Source organism: Polypterus senegalus, chromosome 2, assembly GCF_016835505.1.
Source record: "Polypterus senegalus isolate Bchr_013 chromosome 2, ASM1683550v1, whole genome shotgun sequence".
Classification (NCBI taxonomy): Eukaryota; Metazoa; Chordata; class Cladistia; order Polypteriformes; family Polypteridae; genus Polypterus; species Polypterus senegalus.
In genome coordinates this window covers 130,823,347-130,846,446 of record NC_053155.1, presented here as the reverse complement: position 1 = coordinate 130,846,446, position 23,100 = coordinate 130,823,347, and the positions used below count along the sequence as shown (strand labels likewise).

Here is a 23,100-nt window from a genome sequence, read left to right as displayed (position 1 = left end):
TTAGGGTATCTAGGATTATCACAGGACACCAAATTCTCAAGTGATATACAGTGCTGGATGAGGAAAAACTATTTGCAGCTAAACAGTGACAAAAGAGAAGCCATTATTCTGGGTACTTCATGTTCTGATTGCACTGTTACTGTAAAAGGCCACAAGATTAAACTAATTTGTAATAACAAATCCAAGTGTTATGTTTCATGATACTCATACTTTCCATAGCCATATTGTCTCTGCGCCTAAGATATCTTTCTATAGCCACAGGGATGTATCCAAATTTAGATTATCCCTGTCAATGCAGGATGCTGACAATTTGGCCCATGCTTTTAAATCATCCTGTTCAAGTTACTGCAACTTTGTTTGTTGGTCTCCCCCAAATGACCATCAAGAAGTTACAGTACATCCAAAATACTGTTGCACGTGTACTTATTAATACTCAAAAAAGTACTCCCATATAACTCTTCTATTGTTTTACTTAACATTGGCTGTCTGCTATGGAGCGGATCCAATATAAGAATCTGCTCCTCAAGTAACAAATGCCTTGCTGCCAGTGCACCTACGTATTTTTGGGTCCTACGTACTCCATGCACTTTTGCCTCTCCAGTCAGCATCATCTAATTCTCTGGTTGCCCTGCAGACAGAGTTGTCCACAATGGGAGATCAAGCCTTCTGCTCCCACTGCCTGCACCTATGGAACAAAAAGTCTGTACGGCCATTCCCATCACTGACTGTTTTCTAAATTGAGGCTGAAAACTTAGTTCTTTCAGTGATTTATATAGGTTGTTTATTCTATCTTTTGAATTTTAATGTAAAATTTTTATTTTAGCTCATTTTTTTCTTTTGTGTTTTAATACAAAGCACCTAGAGATTACATTGTTTATACTGTGTGCTATAGACATACAAATTTATTATTATTATTATTAACATTACAAGTATTAAGAACATTGTTTAACCCAAATATATTTATCATCCCGATTCTGCATGCTAAAACCTGAATCTATGGAATCCTAGACCTACATTATAGGTAGGAAAGAAGTGAAAAAAATCATGAAAACATACAAGTGGAAATCTCCTCTATGTTTAGTTGAGAAGTTTACAAAAAATCTACACATCAATATATTTTTTTTATTTCTTCACTCTAAATTATAATTTCCATTTTATAATTAGCATTTGATATATCTGAAAAATATTTCAAGGCTTTACTAAACTCAAGGAGGAGGAGGTTGGGAGCATGCACTGATAGCGCATTGTCTATCTCCACCACATGACAGGGGTACCCGAGTGCAGCAGGTGACACCTCAGCACCACACTGGAACAGTGTGAGGTTTTTATGGTGGCTGGAGTGCCAATCCTGCCACCAAAGCCAAAGTAACACCAATAATTAATTTTATACAAGACTAGCCGATTACCCAATGGCTTCGCTTACTGAGTGCAAGGGAAAAAAAAATGCAGTATATAAATTATTAAACAGTAAAACATTAAAATGTAAGAAGTAAAGATACATTGAGCAGTACTGGAGTGCTTTTGGGTAATGTACATTTTAAAGGCGCTATAACACAACAGGTAAGTAGCACTAACAGCAGCTTAAATGTATTTGGATCATCTCTCGGTAGCGCACTACATGACCGCTGTGGTATAGAAATTACATTTTCTATGCAATCCTGCAAATTTCTGCCTGACAACCTTGCACTACGTGCCTGTGATTTAAGAGAAAAATTATTCAGAGAAATGTGGACGCTGCCGTTCCGTGCTTAACGGGCAGAAAGTCCAATCAATTCCAATGTCCAAAACTTAACATGAAGAGGTCGGTACATCTTCTTAGATGTAAACCCTCCATCTTCTTAAAAGAATTCATCACAAAAGCAACCTTGAATGTTTCGAGGTTTTAGTGACCTGAACTCGCCTTAGGGGACAGTAAGTAGTCGTGCAGCGCAATTTACAAAGACAGTTTTGATTCAATGGCGCCGATCACACTCATTCGCAAAGATTTCCACTCTCCCAGGAGCCGACGGGCCACTCAAAGTGTCAAAAACACTGCGAGAAGAGAGGACGCCGCCCGAAACTGTGAAGCTCTCAACCTGGTGGAGCAGCCTGACATTCCGCGCCTCCGAGCGTCCACTTTGTTCTCACGACCCCTCGCCACTGAAGGCAGTGTCGCATTCACATTGTTTACAACTCGGCACAGTTAAAAAGTAGAAAGAAGCAAAGCTGTTTTCCTCTTCTACTATCAAGTACAGGCAATTAAAAAAAAAGTTATAATGTGGCAGTTTCCGCGACAGTCATGTGGACGAATAAATAAAACTTCTCTGTCAGAACGTGCCTAGCGGCAGACAGCTCAGCGCTGAAGTCCAGAGAGGAGGTCTGGGAGAGGGCAACGCGGGGCGCACTTCTATGTGATAGATCGGTGTGTTTGTGTTTACTTCTGTTCAATATTAGTAAAATAACTCTCACACAAATAATAACAATTCGTAAAGACAATATAATAATGGCGGCCACAAACGAAGTGATTAGTTCCTGTATTATAATATGTTCTGTGGTCATACGTAATTTCCGTTTCAAATGTGAAAAGAATTATATATATATATATATATATATATATATATATATATATATATATATATATATATATAGAAGGGTAAAAATATTTTAATTCTTATATACTGTAGACCTAGTACAATCTGCCTCAATATTGTCTGAGGAATAGGTATATAAAGTCAATGGCATAATGAAATCTTCATCCTGTATATTTTTCACACTGCCTAGATAATATATTGTTTAACATATCTATAATACCAAACGGTTATTGCAACTGACTCACCTAGCAGGTGCCTGGCACTAAAACCGCTCCTTCTTCATTTTTACAGAGTACTCCCTCACTAGTGGAGTCTGCTGAAGTACACCTTTCAGCTTCACAGAGTTTGGCATTCTTCACTGATGTTTCATTGTTCAGACCATAACACCTCAGAAGAGCTTAACATCAGAACAGGAGTCCTGGAACTACAATTTAAGCCACTCAGGTCTACTGAGTACTTAGGTCTGTTCTGCAACTTTGTTGCCAGTTTGGCGTTGCCACCATTTTTTTTTCTGAGACAAACCTAGCACAAGGCTATTTCTAACTGCTTTCTTAGGAACTTCCTCTGAGCAGACACATCAGCACCAAGTACTCCCAAACCTCTCCAGACAAATTATACCTGCATCAGACCTCCATACTATCCATCCCTTCTGCTGACACTCGGGGGTATTTCCTGATTTTCAATTAATGTGCCTCACATATCCATTCCTCCCAATGAAGTTAGTTCGCTATGGACGGCCTGCTTTATGCTTTTTGGCAAGAGGATGATCTCTGGTGAAAGGTCTGTTATGCCAACTTCCTTGAGGAAACTGGGCTGTCTCTTGAGATTTGCCTGCATCTCCCAGTCACCTGCTGTACCTCCTGACTCTTTAGCCATCCTCTCATCATACCTGAGGCAATGGATGAAGTAGAGCCACTGAATATATGTTTATTTTTTTCCTCCTTGCTTTCACCACTGACATAGCCAGCTGGCACAGCACATGGTCATGACACCACCTGAACTTCCTGTTCAACAGGCTTGCTTGGCAGGATGAAAGGATATACTCCAATGCTGGTAAATCTCCTGTGTAGGCCAAGCAATCAGTCAGTCACTGCATGTAGATAATTATCAGTTTAGGTAGAACAAATTGAATGGAAGAAACGAGAAACTTAATCCATTGAGCCTCCATGATCCATCATCCAGCTGACCTCCTTTTTCATGGATACAGATCTAACTTGCCTGTCCTCTTCTTCCACAATCTGCATCTTCCTCTGAACCATGTTCCATCACTATTTCTGCCTTGTGTTGTTCCAGCTTGACCTGGCAATACAGCCCAGAACTAACTTACATATGTTCACCATCACTTCAATGACAACATGCTTCAATCATGCCACTGCTTTCTCAAAGATCTGTTGGCAGAGCACTTGAAGGTTGTTCAGACATGAATATCTACTTGGTGAACCCTGACATTTTCTCACATCACCACTACCTGTGTGCTTTTGTGGCTCTGTATTCTTTCATGACCCAGTCTGACAGCAGCTACAGTTTACTCCTCTTGTTGTATAATTTAATAGGACAAAATCTTTTGTGGACAATCAAACCCTAAAGAAAATGTTACTTTTCCTCTCCAGCACTTCAATTGTGATAAGGGGTACCCCTAAACCAACAGAGGCCATAGAAGTCTGGGGAGTACACTGTGTTGGTCGGCTTTTAGCCGATCTGCCAGACCACTCTTACCCAATGTCCACTTTCATGTATATGCTTGGTTGAGCATCTCCTTCACACTCTTCATTTCTCCAAGTTTTACACTGAATTCACTCTTAAAGTAGCAATCTACAATCAACTGTGCCATATTTAGCACCTTAAATTTACATTACATCCAGTACATTCATTTTTATGTATTCTCAGATACTATGCAATAGTTTTCTTTTTTGATTTTATAAATTATTACCCCAACTTCCATATATTGTATGCACGCACATTGAAACAAATATTCTGTTTGTATACAGACTGGTAGCAGTAGCAGAGCAGAAACTTAAAATCCACATGCAAATGAGAAAAAGGCTATCACTTAAATTTATAAATAATATGTGAAACAAGCCGTCATATTCAAATAGAAAAGCCATCCAAAACCGCACATATAGATCTTTCTATCCTTCCACCTTTCACAGGCACAAAAGAACAGGTTTGTCTCAGAATTTTTTTAAAATTCCCTGTCTTGCAGCTTGTTTCTTAAGGGCGTCTAAATCATCTTAACTATAAAAAAAACTGTTAAGTCTGACTTGCTGGGTGAAAGAGGCTCATTCAAAGCACATATCTATACAGAAATCCTGTTCTGAGGCCATGTTTAAAATCGTGGATATGTAAGGGCTATGTACAGATCTCTATCCAACTTTCTGGCAGACAGGCTTTAAGCTCCTATTTGATGCTACAGTTTACAAATGACATTCTATAGTACCATAAAGTTCAGTATAATATAAAATTTCAAAATTAACTTTTAGGAGGAAACTGCTTCACATCATATTCTACAACTGACAGTATAACAGGTCATAATTAAAAAAATTATGTCTGATGTGTTTCCATTCATAAGTGGTCAATCAGAAAGCATGGACCATTCAGACCTACAAACTTAATTAATAAACATACTTTGGCATCAGTTTTTCAGTGCAAAATACAATTACATTATTAATTTGAGTGCAAAGGGCTTAACCCTCATTTTATTTAATTTTCTCTAAATCTCATTATCAGATAGTATAATATAAACACCTAATTTTTAGTTACAACATAAAAACACATGTTACCTTCCTTTAGAGCAAAAATAAGACAATAACAAAACAAACTAAACATTTAAGTGTTTAGACAAGGATTGGAACATTAGCAAAAATATAAAAAGTAAATGCTACTTTAATTTCCACTTTAAGTTTTTACACATATACAAACTTAAATTTGGTTTATCATGCAATTGTTTTTGGCAACAAAAATATTAGCGTTAATAATTTAAAAACACTGAACATGTTAATACAGAACCAGAAGAGACAATAATCAAATTATGTATAATTTGCATTGCTTGCATTTGAACATAAACATTGAATACAGGAATCAAAGCAGTTCTGTTTGTACATATTTGAATTACTGTTTTGTAATTTTGTTAAATTTTTGTTTCCTGAGCATCTAAATTACTCAGTGTGTGTATATATTGTATGTGCTGAATTCACAGTGCATTATAAAACTACCTCAGAATCTACTTACATATTTGGGGCTTATTACAGAGAAAATGTATCTATGGCAAAAGTAGCTTTCACCTTCATTGTTTTAGATCTCCTTTATTTGCTGATGGTCATGATGGTATCCAATGTGGACTTTTCAGGTCTCTAGCAAGGCCTTCGTGAATTCGTAGATTTTCCCAGGTCAGTTGAGACACGGTCCCTCTAGCATGTCCTGGGTCTGCCCCTAGGTTTCCTCCAAGTAGGACATGTCTGGTATACCCTACTGTGACAGAAAGGTGCCCACGGCCATCTAAACCATCCTACAGGCTCCCTTAATATGTGACTTGCAGCGCTGCTACAATAAGCTTCCCCAGATTGCCAAGCTCTTTACCCAGTCACACAAACCTGCACAGGAGCCACAATTTGGTCACTTGTAATCACTTGTAATCGATTAAACAAGTTTACATCTGGAAAGTTAAGGCTAGGATCTAGCATGTTCCCTATTCTGAAGATACCAGAAAGTTTATTATTCAAAAGACTTTTTTTCCATGAAACCCAAACTTCTGATAGTGTGTAAAACATCCTTAAGAAACCTGAAGAACAAAATATTCAAACTGCTGACCATGTGCAATAATATTTCTACAGTAATGGTAATACATGCATTACTAACAGCTTTTTGTTATTTTTGTGTTTATTATTATTCCATTTTGATGTACTAACTTTTAAAATAAATGCAAAAACTTGACAAAACGTCTCTGAAAATGAGCAATGTGTATTACATTTTCTTTGACATTATTAGCACCACACTACTTGAACATATACACATACTAAAAATGACGACATTTTCAGTGAATTGCTAAATACCCTTTAACTATATGTCTCTACCATTTTTTCTTTAATATTTTCCTTCTAATTTTTCATATTTTTAGGTTTGGAACCTGAATATTGCACTAATTAGTCAAATGAAAAGTAAAAATACATGTTCCAAATTTTTAAATATCATTTCCAAAAGTCTTTTACTTTGTTTTCACTGTTTTATAGATAATAAATATACTGACTAACATGCTGTCATCCTTCAATAATCTTTCTTGCAATATAAAAATAAACATTTTTTATCAAATTAAAAAATATACTTAGAATCAACATCAAATTGATTTTAAGCCCAACTGCTTTAAAAGCAGAAGTGACAGTGCCTGGAAAATTAGTGACATCACAAACTTAAAGCATGACTTGCTGCAAAGCTGAATGTGTTAGGAAGAAAACTTTGAAAAATTACAGAAATAAGGAAAAAATAGTTTTCGCTGACAGATAAAAAATTGTGCTATAACTACATTGATGCAATAAACGCTGCATGTAATGTGATGGAGGATTGAGAGAGGCAATGTCTCCCACCTTGAATTGAGTTACAAAGCATTACAGATGCCTTCCAGAAAGAACCAATTTAAAAAAAAAAAAGTTTTTAAAATAGCATTGTTTATGCCTTTAAGGGTTAGACCCAGTGTGGAAATACATAAAATATTTCCACTGAAATAATATTCAGTAATAATAAATGAGTTGTGTTCTTACTCTATATTACTTAACATTGTGCAATCAAGACTGCAGTATTTTAAAATAAAGGACAAATCACAGACTTCTTGATTTTGAAAAAATAAAGCTGGCCTTTATCTAATACTGTACATTATTATGATAATCAAGTATTATTTAAATATATTGCATGTAAAATCAATTTTTGTAATTCTACAATACAATATATTCACTTTAAACCTCTGACAAGTAATGCTGAAGACGGCTTACTCTATTTCCTTTAACACCCTTTTTTCAGTATGTTTCTGCCTTTACACAAAAGATTGTAATGACTATAACTGGAGTATTAGGGCAATCACACCATGAGAAAGATAGCTTTTGAAATTGCAGACTTCCTAATTTTTTAAAAGTGCCCTTTGTTTTATGGAGTACAATAATCAGAGAAAAAAACAGAGCCTTGACAATTACTTTTGCACAGATCATCCTGAGCAATTAACTTAAAGAAGAAGCAGCACTAACGTTTCCTGTGATGCGACCACCCGAGAGTCCATTAAATACCGATTGCCTGAGTAAAGCAGTAATATGCTGTAGTAAACTGTGTGCAATGAGCAACAAACACATTTCATATCACTTTCTTACCCACAAGTCCTGAGCCAGAAAAAAAGGCTTACATCCTGATCTGTTTACTTTATCAACATTTGAACCTTTGAATTGCATTTTTAAGTTATAGTTGGAGACAACTGACCTACTTTGGGCTGTCAGGACAGATGTGGGATAGAAACACATCAATCTGATTTTTCACAATAATTAATGGTGGATGAAGAGCATGGGGAAGAGAATGAGCCAATGTCATTTCCCATGCATCCACTAGAACAACATCAAGCCCCTGAAACATACGTCTTAAAAGGATGTCGAGCTGCAGTGAGAACCAGTCGCTGTTATAAAGGCTAACCTCTGGATCGAGTGCTTGCAAGTTTGCCGTTTTGATAACAATTAATGTATCCGGACTGCGATCCAGAAGTCTCAATACTGCCCGCCGGATATTGCGCAGTCTTCTGATGTAAACTTCCACAGGGAAGGTGCTAAAATGGGACCAGATGGTAATGGCAACAACAGTGTTTTTGCCCCCCTTGATGCCTTCCAGCTCATTTGCAATGTAGCGCAGCTCACTTGCTGCTACAGTGGAAAATCGAATAGGTGGTCCATGGCATCTATATTTCAGCATAATATTATGGTCACTATCCACTGCAAGAAAGGGTCCTACATTCCTGGGACTGCCAAGATTGAACTCTTTGAGGTCTGAAAATACAAAGAAAATAGAAAATTAGTCCCAAATCTGAAACAGGAATATGTGTAATATTTTAAAGGAAATTATGAAGATTATGTAAATAAATAAAAAGCAAATTATAAACCCACATTTTATTTTTTGTAAAAATGAGGTTAAAAAAAAAGATAACATTTAATTAGTAAAATATTATATTTATATTTATCCCAGCATCTCAAACATGTGAAGCTGGAGACTGGGCTGGGCTAAAACAAGAGAAGAGTGAATTAGACAACAAAGGTCCAACCATCATTCATGCTTTGATCAACAAATACAGACACTTTAAGCAAAACATGATACACTTAAAGAGTAGATATAATTGCCACAGCCAACACATACCAATCAACCACAACATTAAAACCACTAACATGTGTAGTGAATAATATTAGTTATCTCATTAAAATGGCACCTGTTAATCATTGGGATATATTAGGCAGCATGTGAACAGTCAGTTCTTGATGGTGATGTGTTGGAAGCAGAAAAAATGGGCAAGGATAAGGATCCGAGTGGCTTTGATGAGGGCCAGACGAATGGATCAGAGGTGTGATCCCAATATGCAGTGATTAATACTTACCAAAACTGGTCCAAGGAAGGACAAATGGTGAACCGGTGACATAGCCATGCAAGCCCAAGGGTAACTGATTTGCATGGGAAGTGAAGTCTAGCCTGTTTGGTCCATTTCCTCTGAAGAGCTACCGTAGCACATATTGCTGAAAAACGTAATGCTGGCCAAGAGAATAAGGTGTCAGAAAACACAATGCAGCATAGCCTGCTTCAAAGGAGGCTGCATAGCCATAGCCTGCTCAGAATGCCCACGCTGACCCAGTGCACCACTGAAAGCACCTGCAATGGGCAAGTGAGCATCAGAACTGGACCATAAAGAAGGTGGCCTGGTCTGAGGAATCGCGTTTTATTTTAGATTACATAGACAGCTGTGTATGAGTGAGAGTCGGTTACCTGAGGAAGAGATAGTAGCAGGATGAACTATGGGAAGAAGACAATCTGGTAGAGTTAGTGTGAGGCTCTTGGCAATATTCTGCTGGGAAACCTTGGATCCTAGCATTCATGTTGATGTTAATCTGACATGTACCACCTACCTAAAAATTATTGCATACCATGTACACCACCCTTAAATGGCAATAGTATACTCTGATGGCAGTGGCCTCTTTCACCAGGAAAATGCATCCTAGCACATTGCAAAAATTTTTCAGGAATGGCGTGATGGTGACATGATCCCCTAGATCCCCCATCTGTGGGATCTGCAGGAAAAACAAGTACAATCCATGGAGGCTCCACTTCACAACTTATAGGACCTAAAGGATCTGCTGCTAACGGTTCCAAATACCACAGAACACCTTCAGATGTCTTGTGGGGTCAATGCCTCAACAGGTCACAGCTGTTTCTTGAGGCACAAGAGAGACTTAAAAATATTAAGTAGGTGATTTTAATTTTGTACATTATTAGTGTATTTATAGATAATCCATCTTAAAGAAGGCCATCTTCAAAAAATACAAGTTGTAGTCATACTATTAGAGATTATAACATTGCTGGTCATATTTTGCATAGCTTTTAATTTACTAGGTAACTCAAAACTAGCCTGATATGAGTAAGTGTGTTAGTGTCTACAAGACTGTGCTCTGTAATTTTTTTCATGTGAATGAAGCAGTTTTAAATTTTATTAGGAAATGTTACCACTTTGGTCTTGGACATAATCTTTTTCTCTTCTGCAATTTTATGCAGACCTCTCTGATTGGACTGTAATCTTAAAAAACGTGTCCACACAGCACTAAGCACCTTACTGTATAGTTGTTACGTACCTGGAACAAAAGCGTTTAAATATTCAAACCACTGGCGAACAGTAGAGTCTCCAAGCAAGTAGATTACTTTTCCTTTTAGGCACTTTGTAATAGACGAGGTGTCATTAAAACGCTTTAAAATTTGTGTTGTTGACATCCACATGTCTTGGAAATAGAAGCCGGAAGGAGAATACTTTGCTGTCTCAGCATGTATACTCTTATCTGGTTCTGGCAGATCTGCAGAAAATTACAACAGATAAAAAGAATTTAGTTGTGCATCACAACATAAATGTCAGGAATCGTCAACCATTTTCAGTCAGTGTTTTTAGAGAAAACAGATCTTTTTTTATTTCAAACAGATGTACATGTTTATTTCCTTTGCAATGGGTCTCTGTTTTTGGTGGAGCATTATTGAACACAAATTATTTTTTTGTCAGGACTGCATTCCATCAAAATTTCACACTCTATCAAGCATCTCAATTTTGCTGATAAATCTATTCACATAAGTTTGTGGGTGCACATTTCTTATGTGCATGCTCTCACATTTTCTGGAACAAAAGCTTTTCAGTAATGTGTTCAAAATATATGGTGCACCAATTCATCTCTTAGTTTTGCAATCACATCTATTCTTACACTTTGTCATGATATTGTAAGGGTTTCATCTATGGCTTTAGTTTCTTTTTAATAACCTATTCTATTCTCCTTTTTATATTTCTTTATTTTCTGTTATTAAATATTGTATAATTTTTGTTTGTATATTATTTGTTAGTGAAAATTGTTTTGTTTATTAATTATTTTGTAGTATTGCATTATGTTGATTATGCATTTATTAGTTGTTAATCTTATGTTTCTGGTAAACTGCATGTTGAACCTGTGGGGGCTAGGCCACCTAATTCTGCAACTGAAGGACCTTTTTCAGCCTTCATAATCAGCTTCTGTACTTCATTGAGGAATAAGTTTAATCATTATTAGAAATTATCATAGTATTCATTAATTATAATTATCCAAGTAAATGAGATGCATCTTTATTTTTGTTGATTAATCTTTGGAAAACACCTTCAGTTGCATGTACATTTATGATAAGGTGCTATATAAATAGTTTATTATTATTATTATTATGTTCATCATCTTCAATCTTTGGTTCTCTTTGCTCCTTTAAATTTTGTTTTTCGTTTCTGATTTTCTGGCTTTGGACTCTCTGCTGAAGGTTTTGCTATTGGATTTCATTTTTTGGCATCTTTCATTATTTTGTTGTTTTTGTGGAAATCTATTCTTAATAAACTTTCTAGTTATTAATAAATCCTGTTATGTTCTCTGAGTCAGGGGTTTTACAGATTCCCTCTCTCTTAAAAGTTTATAGGTGTTGCTCCTTTTGGCCTGTGGTTTCAAAGCCTGCTTCTTGAGTCTGGGGCCATAATTACTTTGTTTCTGCGTCTTATGTAAACTTTGAGGGCTATTTTTTTTAAGTGAAATCTGTTGATGAATGCTGTGGAACTCTACAACAACAAAACGCTTAAACATGACTTTAAGATACTTTGAAAAGATTTCTAATTTGTGGATAAAACAAAAATCTTTAATGTATAGCATACTATCTAGCAGGACAGATCAAGAAAAACTAAAACTTAGCCTGTGTTACTGTATGCATCAAGAGTCCATTTATAATCATTTACCCACTGGTATTTCAAATATCTTTTAAAATCTGTTCATGTCTATTTATGCAACCAGTTGAAGATCTAAATAAATAAAGGTTTTCTCTTAAACCTTCATGTGGGCGGTTCTTGTGGTGACCAAAATTGGTTTGCCTATGGCATCACTCTGAAGAGTTACTTTCTCACATTTATTTTTAAGAATCTAAGATATCTTTCTCATTGATTACCTGAGCTTTGACATTTGCCAGTAGGCCGTACCCTTACAAACAGTCAACCAACTGTCTCTAAAAAAGCAGAGGTCCTTGAAAAGATATTAAACAAATATTCAAAAACAGCAGCAAATTTTTCCTTTATGCCTCTCATTGAAGCAACCTTCTCTTCCATGGTGGTAAACTTCAACTCCTGTCACATGCTCTGGCTCCATCCCCACCACAGACGTTAACTTGAAGTTAGCTTTAGTCAGTCTTCAATGTAGCATTGAACAAAGCACATGGGGCTCCACCAGTTGGTGTAAATAAAGAACGTTCACTTTGGTATTAAATTTGTAATGATGACTCAAGATTCTTCTTTATCTACTTGCTATTTTCCACAGCGACTCCCCTTTCTAATCCATCCAGTAAGCAATTTTTGTCCAGCAAACACTGTCAAGCCACAGTGGGGAAGCTGGAGGCAAAAAGCAAATAACATGGTTTTTAACTGAAAATAGTTGGACTACTGTATGCTGCTTATTTAAAAGAAAAGCAACTGTTAAGCTGCCTCAGGTATCTAGTCCTTTAAGGACTACAGGTAATCCATGGACCATCAAAAAAAGTTTTACCCAGCTGTCCTATCCTGTGCCCTGAAGAAATTTAATGATGGAATTGAAATCCATAAATGTGCTGTCATAAATGTTGATCCCAGTTTCACTATTTAAGAAACAGAAAAAAATGACGAAATACTGAATATGTTTTGTTCATTAGCACAACTCTTTCACCATATTCTGCCCAAAAAACATAATCAGACCCTTATCAGACATTCTGACATGTCCAGAGAAGTGGCTGCATTAATGTCAGCATTTTACATCCAAGGTTTCAATACATCTCAGCAACCTCATAAAACATGACATGTTCAGTGTCACACATTGTGGCTTTGAACTGACATAGATGAAAATAATGGACATTTCTGTCTTTTTTTTTTAGTAAAGAGCACTTTTCTTCACAACATTGGAGATACCACACATCAACAAAGCAACTGCAAACATGCACTTAACTTACACACTTGCACACATGAGCTGTCTTCTAGAGAATTAAATAAATAACCACCATCAAAGAGGAATTGATGAGGAATAGCCACAGGCAGGGCAACTGAATTTAAACAACTGCAAAATAATAACTGATAATAGACTGGTTGGTGGAACAACTTCATCCGTTCTGCATAGTCCTTCGCCTTTTAAAGAAATGTTTCTGAAGACTCTCCTCTTCAGTGGATACCCACACCCAATACACTTATTAATGCAGTTTTGATTTGGGATTCTGTAATGGCATAGACAACAGTGCTACTTCTGTATTGTACTGCAGTTCACTTAGCTGATGGTTTTTAACAATGACATACAAGTATGCTTTTAAGTACTGTATAAATGTTGAGGCCAAATGTCCAAAATTCCAGGTTTGAACAGGGTAAGTTACAATTCAAAGAACAGACAATGACAATTCTGCTGCCAATTTGTATATGAAAGTAATCAATCTTTGCTTTCTTTTGTCATGTAATTACCAGACAATACAAGGTTAACTGCGGGCAGGTTAACATCTCTTGCAGTGATGACTAGAACAACACTATGTATGCTGAACACTGAATGTCATGGGTCTTTTTTGATGATTTTAAAATTGCAGAAATGGAATGCAATGCTTACTTGAGAGCATGTATCATTTCAAGTAGAGTAATATTGACAGGGGAACATTTTACACAATGCAACAATTCACCACAAAAAGTTTACAAAGATGTTATTGATTAACTCTTTCTACATGTTCATTGTTTCAGTGATATCCTCCACGTCTCCCTTTCCTTAGCGGCTTCATTTGCTGTGTTGCCCCTCCGTTGGAGGATATGCTGATAATCTGCATGCACTTCCACCAGTGCCTCTTGCTCTGCTGGTGTGAAGGTGGTTATCTTTGCCATGAATGCATGTTAGTCCAAGTATATTATCTCTGCAGCCCAGAGCCTCCACCCTAGAGCTTCAAGTAGGAGGAGCTGACTCCAATGGGCACTAATATACACCAGAGCTCTTTTAGATTATGGTTAACATTAGGGCTGTGGGAGTGTTATCTGACTCAAATAATGCCAAGTACTGTCAAGTAAGTTGGCTCCCCTTACCTGGAGCTCCAGATGGATGCTTTGGGCTGCAGAGATGCCAGCCACTGTTGATCAGGATCAACTTATCTTGGATTGTGTGACCCGATTGAAATCCTGTGTTCTGGAACCAGCTAATCTGCTGGTGCAAATCATGTTATATCAAGATGGAATTCGTTCTGACATCCAGAATGATCTAATCCCACTTTCTGGAACAGACTCTATGAAGTTGGTGTTCTACTACAGTGTGTAGGGACCTTAAACTTGTTTTGACTTTTCCATACTGAGAAAATGATCAGCTAATACATATTCTGGAGGATATCCTATGGGATAAACTTTAAGGAATGTTAACAAAATGTTGAATACATTTTAGTACATATGGCTCAGACAAGATTATAGAATTACCTTGTTTTGCTGGAAATTTCACTACCACATAGCCAGCACCAGAGGGTGAGATAGGTATTTTGATATTCACATCACTGAAACCAAAGTAAAAATTTTATTTATCAGAACCACAGCTGTTCATTCTTCTATGCTTTAAAACTAAAAATACACTCAAATTTAAACAAGTAGTATGAATTCTGCAGATGGACTGGCTTCCATTAAACATTTATTAATTTTTCTCATACTGCAATTTTTTTTGTTCCTTGTTTTTTTCTAAATTACCAAAATAAAGATAAGCATATACCTTTGGAAAAACAGGATCTCTTTCCCAACAAGGATGTGCTTCTGATAGCCACCTTTGGCATGGTCAATCCGGGTATCGCAGCTGAGAAGCTTGGGTTTATAGCAGAACCAAGGCTCGCCAGTGTGTGGGTCACTGTAATTACAAAGAGGCTGGTGCAAAGGAAGGCACAGGTTGCATACCGTGCTCTCTGACAAGTAACCAGAGCGAAAAAGGCTTTTAAAGTAAACACGGTCAGGTCTTTCTTCACGTAGCCGTTTCAAAACTTGCACAGCTTCACTAGGATGGACCAGAATAATAGAGATGTGAACTTCACCAGGCCACAGCAAAGAGAAATACACAGAGTAGAAGCCATTTTGGTGATCTACCACCTTTCCTGCAGCTCCAGCTTTCAGCTCTGGGCTATGAATACGAGCTAGCAAGAAGTCACCACCGTGCTGCTTTGGATGACCTAGGAAATCATGCATATGGACCAAAACTTCTAGCATGTCACCAATTTGGAACACTGTCTTGGAGTTAATGATAACAAAGAAGCTATGTTTGGGGTCAGAGCTTTGCTGAAAAGGGATCCCTTTGTGAGGTGGTCCAGGCCAAACAAGAGACTCTTGTAGGTAAACTTCTTCAGAAATCTCCTCGGGAGTAAGGTCAGATGCCAGATAGCCACAATGTGTCTGGTTAGCGCTGCCCATGTGAGAAACATCCTTTCTAAGGGCTGTTTTAATGTCACTCTGTAGCTGGTTAAGAGCAGAAATAGTTCTGCAGTTGAATTTCTTTTCATTAAAAGAAAAATAAGAATTAGAAATAATAAAACAGATATACAATAATTATCAATTATCAAAAACAATAAGAAAATGCAGGATACGAACATGGAGCATATTCACTGCTATCTAGCTTCACAGATACTGACATTTTTAAATTGATACAGGATGTTTTCTAATATCAATGAGCCAATTTAAAGCAGTTATCACTTCCTGGATAAAGAGCTTTTTTTTATCTACCATTTGGGTAGATGCAAAAAATGAGTCAATGAAGCAGTGTCAGTTGCACTTAAGAACAAATTTAGACAACAAAAAAGAGCTGGTGGATAAGTTGTTAACCAGGTGGCAAAAATTAAATAAAACAGACAGAGATTTGTGTTAAACAAAATGAAAAGTAAATTGTTGCTTATGAATGATCTTTACTTAGAAAAACAACAACAACTAAAATTAACTGGAAGGTGATCTTATATAACATACCAGTTGTCATATCTAATGCCCCACTAAAGTATAAAAAAAGAAAATGTATTTTCATAAACTAAAATTGTTAGAAAATGATAAAACAAAAATGAAATTCACATGTTGCTGACACTTTTAGGGCAAGTCTTGGGAACCATCTCTAGTGTCAACAGATTCTCCAGCAATTATGAACCATTTCACTTATTTAAAGGGACAGGCCTATTCCAGGCAATTTGTCAGTACTGAAGTGAAACACAGACCATCGTGTAACATATTGGATCTTCCTGCCTGTGTGCCACTTAGTGAACTATTTTGTATTAATGGCCCTGGAATAACAATCTCCAGGAATCCAGGGGTGGGAGGGACTGGTCTTAGACTTCAAGAAGAAGGCAGACAACAAACCCATCTGTAACAAAAAAAAAAAAAATCTGTGGAGAGAGTCAGAAGTGTTGTGTTTCTCTGAATCACCATGACAGATGATGAGTAAAGCCTGGACGTCTTTAAACTCAGTGACATTTACACGTGTACAGTGGAGTCCATGAACACTGGGTGTGTAAAATTCTTGTATAGCACCTGCTCAAACCATCCATCCATCATCCAACCCACTATACCCTAACTACAGGGTCACGGGGGTCTGCTGGAGCCAATCCCAGCCAACACAGGGCGTAAGGCAGGAAACAAACCCCAGGCAGGGTGCCAGCCCACCGCAGGGTGTGCACACACAGACACACACCAAGCACTCATTAGGGACAATTTAGAATCGCCAGTTCACCTAACCTGCATGTCTTTGGACTGTGGGAGGAAACTGGAGTACCCAGAGAAAACCCACGCAGAGAACATGCAAACTCCATGCATGTAACTGCGAGGTTGCAGCACTACCCACTGCGCCACTGTGCCGCCCCCTGCTCAAACCAGAACTGTAAAATTCTATTGTGCAGTGTTTCTTAAACTATAGGTCGTGACATACAGGCATGCTTGTGATGAGTCGCCATGTGATTACCTAGTGTGAATTCTATGGTGAAAGATATACTGCTTTCCATTTAGCATACTATTTATTACAATGGTATGCTAAAGAACACTGCTGGAGCATCACTGAAAGCTTTCTTTTCTATGGAATGAAAATACAATAAATATTTCACATGATATCACCACACCCCTCACACCCTATGAATCAAGTAACTGAGGTGACTGACAAGGAAAGGCAGGTATAGAAAGGGGGAAAAAGGAAGGAATGACAGAGACAAGTTTGTAAGGTTTAGTGGACTGTGGCAATAGATTAAAATTTTGAAATGGAAAAAATGGGTACAGCATAAGGATGTTATGATTTTCGAGTTGTTGTGGAGGGTGATTTAACAGAGCGAATGCACATATACTGCTATGACAGTGTTGTGTTCTAAATGCTGTTTTACTGGAAATGAATGGCTGGTGTCTCATTGCATGCTCACCATCACAGAATTTGTTGAGTACAAATTTGTAATAATTTTGTATTAAGATTTTCACACCCTAGCGAGGATCAATACCTTGTCATAACAGTATTTTAAACTGGTTTGGTAAATTATAATATACTGGTAGTTTGAAAAGCATGTTTGTTGAACCAATAGAGAACTGTAAGGACACAAGAAAATATCAAAAGGATGAGACAGGCTGTAGAGAGGAATATTCAGTGTTCACCACAGTCAGTTGGAAGCATTTAATATTTCAAGCTAGACCATTCATTCACCCATATAAAATACAAATAGTGCATTCATTTTTTACTAATAATTTAGTGATGCAGCTCAATTCTTTTATTCCAGTTATTGAATTGCTAAATGCAATCAAGGATGTTGAACATCTGCAAACTCATTTAGAAGAATGTATTGTTAACTGTGGTTGCTCACATGAAAAGCATACTGTAATTTTATATAATATCTTTTAAAGTATAATTGTCAGATTTCACCCTGGGGGCAAATAAAGTTCTATCTATCTTTCTATTTATCATATTTAATACATTTTTGGCTACTTTATTCCTTACCCGGCACCATGAGTCAAGTCTATAATGTAAGTGACCATTTATTCCATCATTCAAAAACCATCATATACTTGCCCAGCACCCATTATGAAGAATGTATTTTTTTTTAGTTTTACTGACACTTACACTAAGAATTTGCACCAGCAGTGATATACTTCAAAAATCTATTCCCACTAATTATTTTTGTTTTATTAATAATATGCTTGCTTCCCACATTAATATTCATATGAGAAATATTCTTGAATGAAAAAAATAACTTTTAACATTTTTTATTATATGGTCATTGTTATTTGTCTACATACTGTATGCCTCTGCTGTCATTATAAAAATAACACTCCTGTTGGGTCCCAGTATGGTACTGACTTTCTCGTTTGAGTAATCAGTTTAAAAATTTTAAGAACCCCTGCATAGGGGATAGTACAATTGGCCCACAATATTAATGATATACAGCTCTCCACTGTTGAAGACATATATAGTATAACACCGGCTGTTTAAGAAAACATACAATTTTAAAGCCTTTAGCCATCCAGCACAGTCATTTTTATCATTCCTGCATATAAACAAATGGTACAGGGCCTTTAGCTCTCACTTCAATAAAACTAGGGACAGTTTTTATCCACAATTTGTAAGGTTACTCAGTAGTAACCGTACTGACCCCTACTCTCTTTTCTGTTTCTTTTTCCGGTTTCTTTGTGGTGGCGGCCTGCGCCACCTCCACCTACTCAAAGCTTCATGATGCTCCAACAATGATGGATGGATTAAAAGGCAGAACTCTACGTGACCATCATCATCATCAAGTCCTTCCGTGAGAACCCTAAATCCAAGGAGGACTGTTTCATTTATGTTAGGTAGAATGCCCAGAGGGGACTGGGTGGTCTCATGGTCTGGAATCCCTACAGATTTTATTTTTTCTCCAGCCGTCTGGAGTTTTTTTGTTTTTTCTGCCCCCTGGCCATTGAACCTTACTCTTATTCGGTGTTAATTAATGTTGATTTATTTTGTTTTCTTATTGTGTCTTTTATTTTTCTATTCTTTATTATGTAAAGCACTTTGAGCTACTGTTTGTATGAAAATGTGCTATATAAATAAATGTTGTTGTTGTTGTAGTCACTCATAATGACTAATGCATTACTGTTTTTTTAATATTCATTGTCTGTTATTGATTGTACTACTATCACAAATCTACAAGACACATGTAAGACATGCATTGGTTTGTGTACACAAGCCAATCATTTTGATTTTGAACATTTAAAAAAAATCTAAACAGGCGAAGAAAACATATGTAAGATATCTTAAAATGAATTTTAGATACCTCAACAGTCAGTCAATTCCAAGATATGTAAAAAGCATTTTAAGATATTTTAGTTACATTTCTGGGTAATTCCTGTAATTTTTTGATTGTATTGATATTAAAATTATGAAACCCCATACATAATGACAGATTTCACCAAGTTTTTGTCCACTTGTCTGTCAACTATTGTAGCACAAGCAGTAAAAGATAATTCTCACAAAGAACAACACACACACAATAGCAGACTTACTCTCATGATTCTAATACTCCTGACTTTACAAACCAGTATTTCTCACTGCAGGAGCTGGACGGGCAGGGAAAAGGGTTGATTTAGTACAAGGACGAGAGGACAGGATAGAAGCCTCTGTGACAAGCTAGTATAAAATAATGGAGGGACCATTGGAAGCTGAAGTTGTTTTGGGATCCGTACCTGGACGGGAAACTCATAAGGTGGAAGGTCAGGGGACAGCAGTAATCCCTGCCTATTGTCTCCCCGTCTAATCAAGATGGTAGCAACCCTGGATATTGGTACCCTTTTTCCACTTGCAGGGAAAGCTGGGAATTGTAGTCTGGTAGTGCATCCCTTCAGGGGTGCTGAGGTGCTGCCAGGGGGTGCTGCAGGGAGTTACACTTCCTATCATTTGGGGCTTCCATATGACCCAGAAGTGCTTCCAGTAGGTGAAGCCCTGACACCAGAAGTACTCTGGGTTCTTCCATAAAAAGAACCACACTGCTTTGTCCAGGTGTATCGGAGCTAGGAGTGGTGATAGGCAAAACTCAACTGGAGGGGTAGAAGTGCGGTGAAGAGAGAGGGAGAGAGAAAGCGACAAAATATAGTATTTATTCATTGTACAAGGTACTTGTTTAATAAAAAACCCCTTTGAATTAAACCCAAGACTGTGTCTGTGTGTTCATGCTTGGGGTTTGGGGCTCTGTGGCTGTCCGTAGCCTTCAAACTCACAAACAAAAAACATTGCTTTTTCATTGCCATGTCTATTAAAGCTCTCCCGCTTGTCTGCCAGTTGCTTGGAGTTATAAATATTGAACACGTTTAATATGTATGGTTTGCTTTAAATTGAGGAGGTTAACATTAATCACTACATACTTCAGGTTACAGGACAATCTGTGAAGATATTATGTAATAGTTGGAAGGATTAAATTTGGCTCAGGTTATGGCTGATTATCCAGTAATGTGCGCCTAGCGTAAGTTGAAACAGCTTTGTGTCTGAGAAATCATTTTAACAATTAATATATAAAAAAGCTCTCTCTAAAATGTAATTTTTTTAGTAAGAATTCCAATATTGTACACCTACAATATAGTCTACTGATGGAAAAAAGAGATGCCACTGAAATTTAACTACTACTGCTAAAATAACCATAAACAAATGAGAATAACATGAAAACAAAGCAGTAAAACAACAAAAACTGCAGGAAAACAATCCCAGCTATGAACAATAATAACAGTTGTCATGCAGTCCTCCAGCAACTTGTGTGATGTTCTTACAGCCACCACTGCTAGACACATCTAGAGTCAATTCATGCACTATTTTCCCATTTCTACATTAGGGACTGATTAAGCTGCTGGGCCAAGGGTGAGATCTCAGGATGATATGATCCAGGGTACCCCAATGTGGTTATGTTCAAGAGAAAAAGTAGGTCAAGGCGGCACCTGCACACCAGAATTTATTCCTAAGAAGTTAGAACATCTTCACTAATCTTCATTATTAGTGATATCTTCAATTGCATTTTGACTGATCATGTTTTAGGCATCCTTTTTTCAAACACAGTAAAGATTTACTGCCTGTCATTCTAAATTTGATTACTCGGGCTTTTCTAAATTTAATATGTTCTTTGAGTTTTGACTGCAAACCAAAGTGACCCATCTCTCTTCTCTGTGATGGTTATAAATTAGTTCTTACAATTCATGTCTTGTATAATGGAGTAACACCTGTATGTCTCAAGTTGTGTGTGTTGACTGATAATTTCTCAGTCCCTCTGGAGTGAATTCCTCAGCCAAAGTGTAGTATGCTTTATCTTTTCCATTTATTCCCATGATCACAGTATTACTAAATTCATGTATTTCTGAGCATTCAAAGTACTGTGAAGGCATGCCAGGTGAGGACTGGAGTTGCAGGCAACAGTAGGCTGGGAAGATAAAGTGAATGGTGCCATGGGGCATTAGAGTGCATGCTTATAGAGAGTGCCTTGAATGGAATAACTCCAGAAACACTGAAATTGTTACACAGCAATGAGGGTGAAAGGAAATGCTTTAAAGGTCCCCAGTCACATATTTTATACATGGCCCCATTCTATGTGTTATGTTGGGGAGGCTATAACCTCTTGGAAGATAACCCTAAGAGTTCCAAAGGGTATTCCCGACTCCAGAAACAATTTTTGTGCCAACCCCAGAAGGAGTTCTTGGTTGGGACATAAGAGCTTTGTCTTGTCAGATTTCCAATTGATTTGGAGTTTGGAAGAAAAAAGATAAAGGTCTGAATGGTGGAAAGCAGGCCAAAGAATTAATGAGGTATACAAGGTAAGAGAAAGGAACATACTCTGGTGTTTGAAGATAGCCAAATGCATAAGGCATGCTATCGAACAGACATGGGAGTAAAGCTGTATTAATAAGGTCCACAGGGAGAGCCAGAGCTTTTGTTATCTGTTTTATTATGTTATTTTTTTTCCTGCTTATATTTATCTTCCTCCTTGCGATTTTATTTTATCAATAAAACATCTTTTTTCAGTGTGTTTTAGCATTACGGGCATTTATTCTGGATTCAGGAATGTCTAGAGTATACCCATCATCTTAGTACATATGTTTATACGAGTATTCTTTCAGCCACTACATTACACCTCAGCATTAATCCATTTATGGTGATCAACTTCATTCTAAACTGCAAAGTGCCACAAAGTCTATTTTGTAACATTAAGAAGGACTGCAGACCAACACTATTAAGTCCAACAAGTTCGCTATTATACATTGGCACACATTAGCAAGTCAGGAGCATCCACGTGGCATTATGGAGGTAAGGACACAGACACCAGCACTGGGAGAAATGCAATCACTAACAGCCTGTCTCCTTCAGTCTGCAGCCCAGAGGACAAAGCCTATTGATGTCACTGCCAGCTTGGCCCTGAAGGTCCTGCCTCTTCTCTCCCAGCAGCTTATTTAAAGAGCCATCTTGATAGGAGTCAGTGGTAATTGTGAAAATGAGAACAAAGAGCACTGAGTGCCACAAAAAAGAATCACTGACAAGAGGACATTCAATGTCTACAATTAATTCACTTGGAATTTTTGTTTTCTTTTCTCCAATCTTTATCTCATTTTAAATGGGGTACAAACTGGTTCCCAACACTTTATTCTCTTCATCTTGCCCTTTCTCAGTACAGCACAAAAAAATATTTTTTAATTTTCCTGAAATATAAAATAACAAAAATCCTGTATAAAAAGTAAAAACTGCAGTTAAGGTTTTTTCTGGTCATTTATCCTATTGTGGCTGCACTCAGTCCTAGTCTGGATCCTAAGTTG

At 37.2% G+C, this 23,100-nt stretch overlaps 1 protein-coding gene across 5 annotated transcripts in view; it reads right to left on the bottom strand.

The window, feature by feature from the left end:
* Positions 1-5,238: 5,238 nt before the first annotated feature.
* The window catches only part of nxpe3 (neurexophilin and PC-esterase domain family, member 3), a 44,342-nt gene continuing 26,480 nt past the window's right edge, over positions 5,239-23,100 (bottom strand). For all 5 annotated transcript variants that reach the window (XM_039744607.1, XM_039744611.1, XM_039744608.1 and 2 more), the window contains exons 3-6: positions 15,062-15,828; positions 14,779-14,852; positions 10,421-10,636; positions 5,239-8,578 (exon numbers count right to left, since the gene is read on the bottom strand). In XM_039744607.1, coding sequence (XP_039600541.1) covers positions 8,025-8,578; positions 10,421-10,636; positions 14,779-14,852; positions 15,062-15,828 — 1,611 coding nt within the window. In that variant the 3' untranslated portion in view covers positions 5,239-8,024. The remainder of the gene's footprint in view (positions 8,579-10,420; positions 10,637-14,778; positions 14,853-15,061; positions 15,829-23,100) is intronic.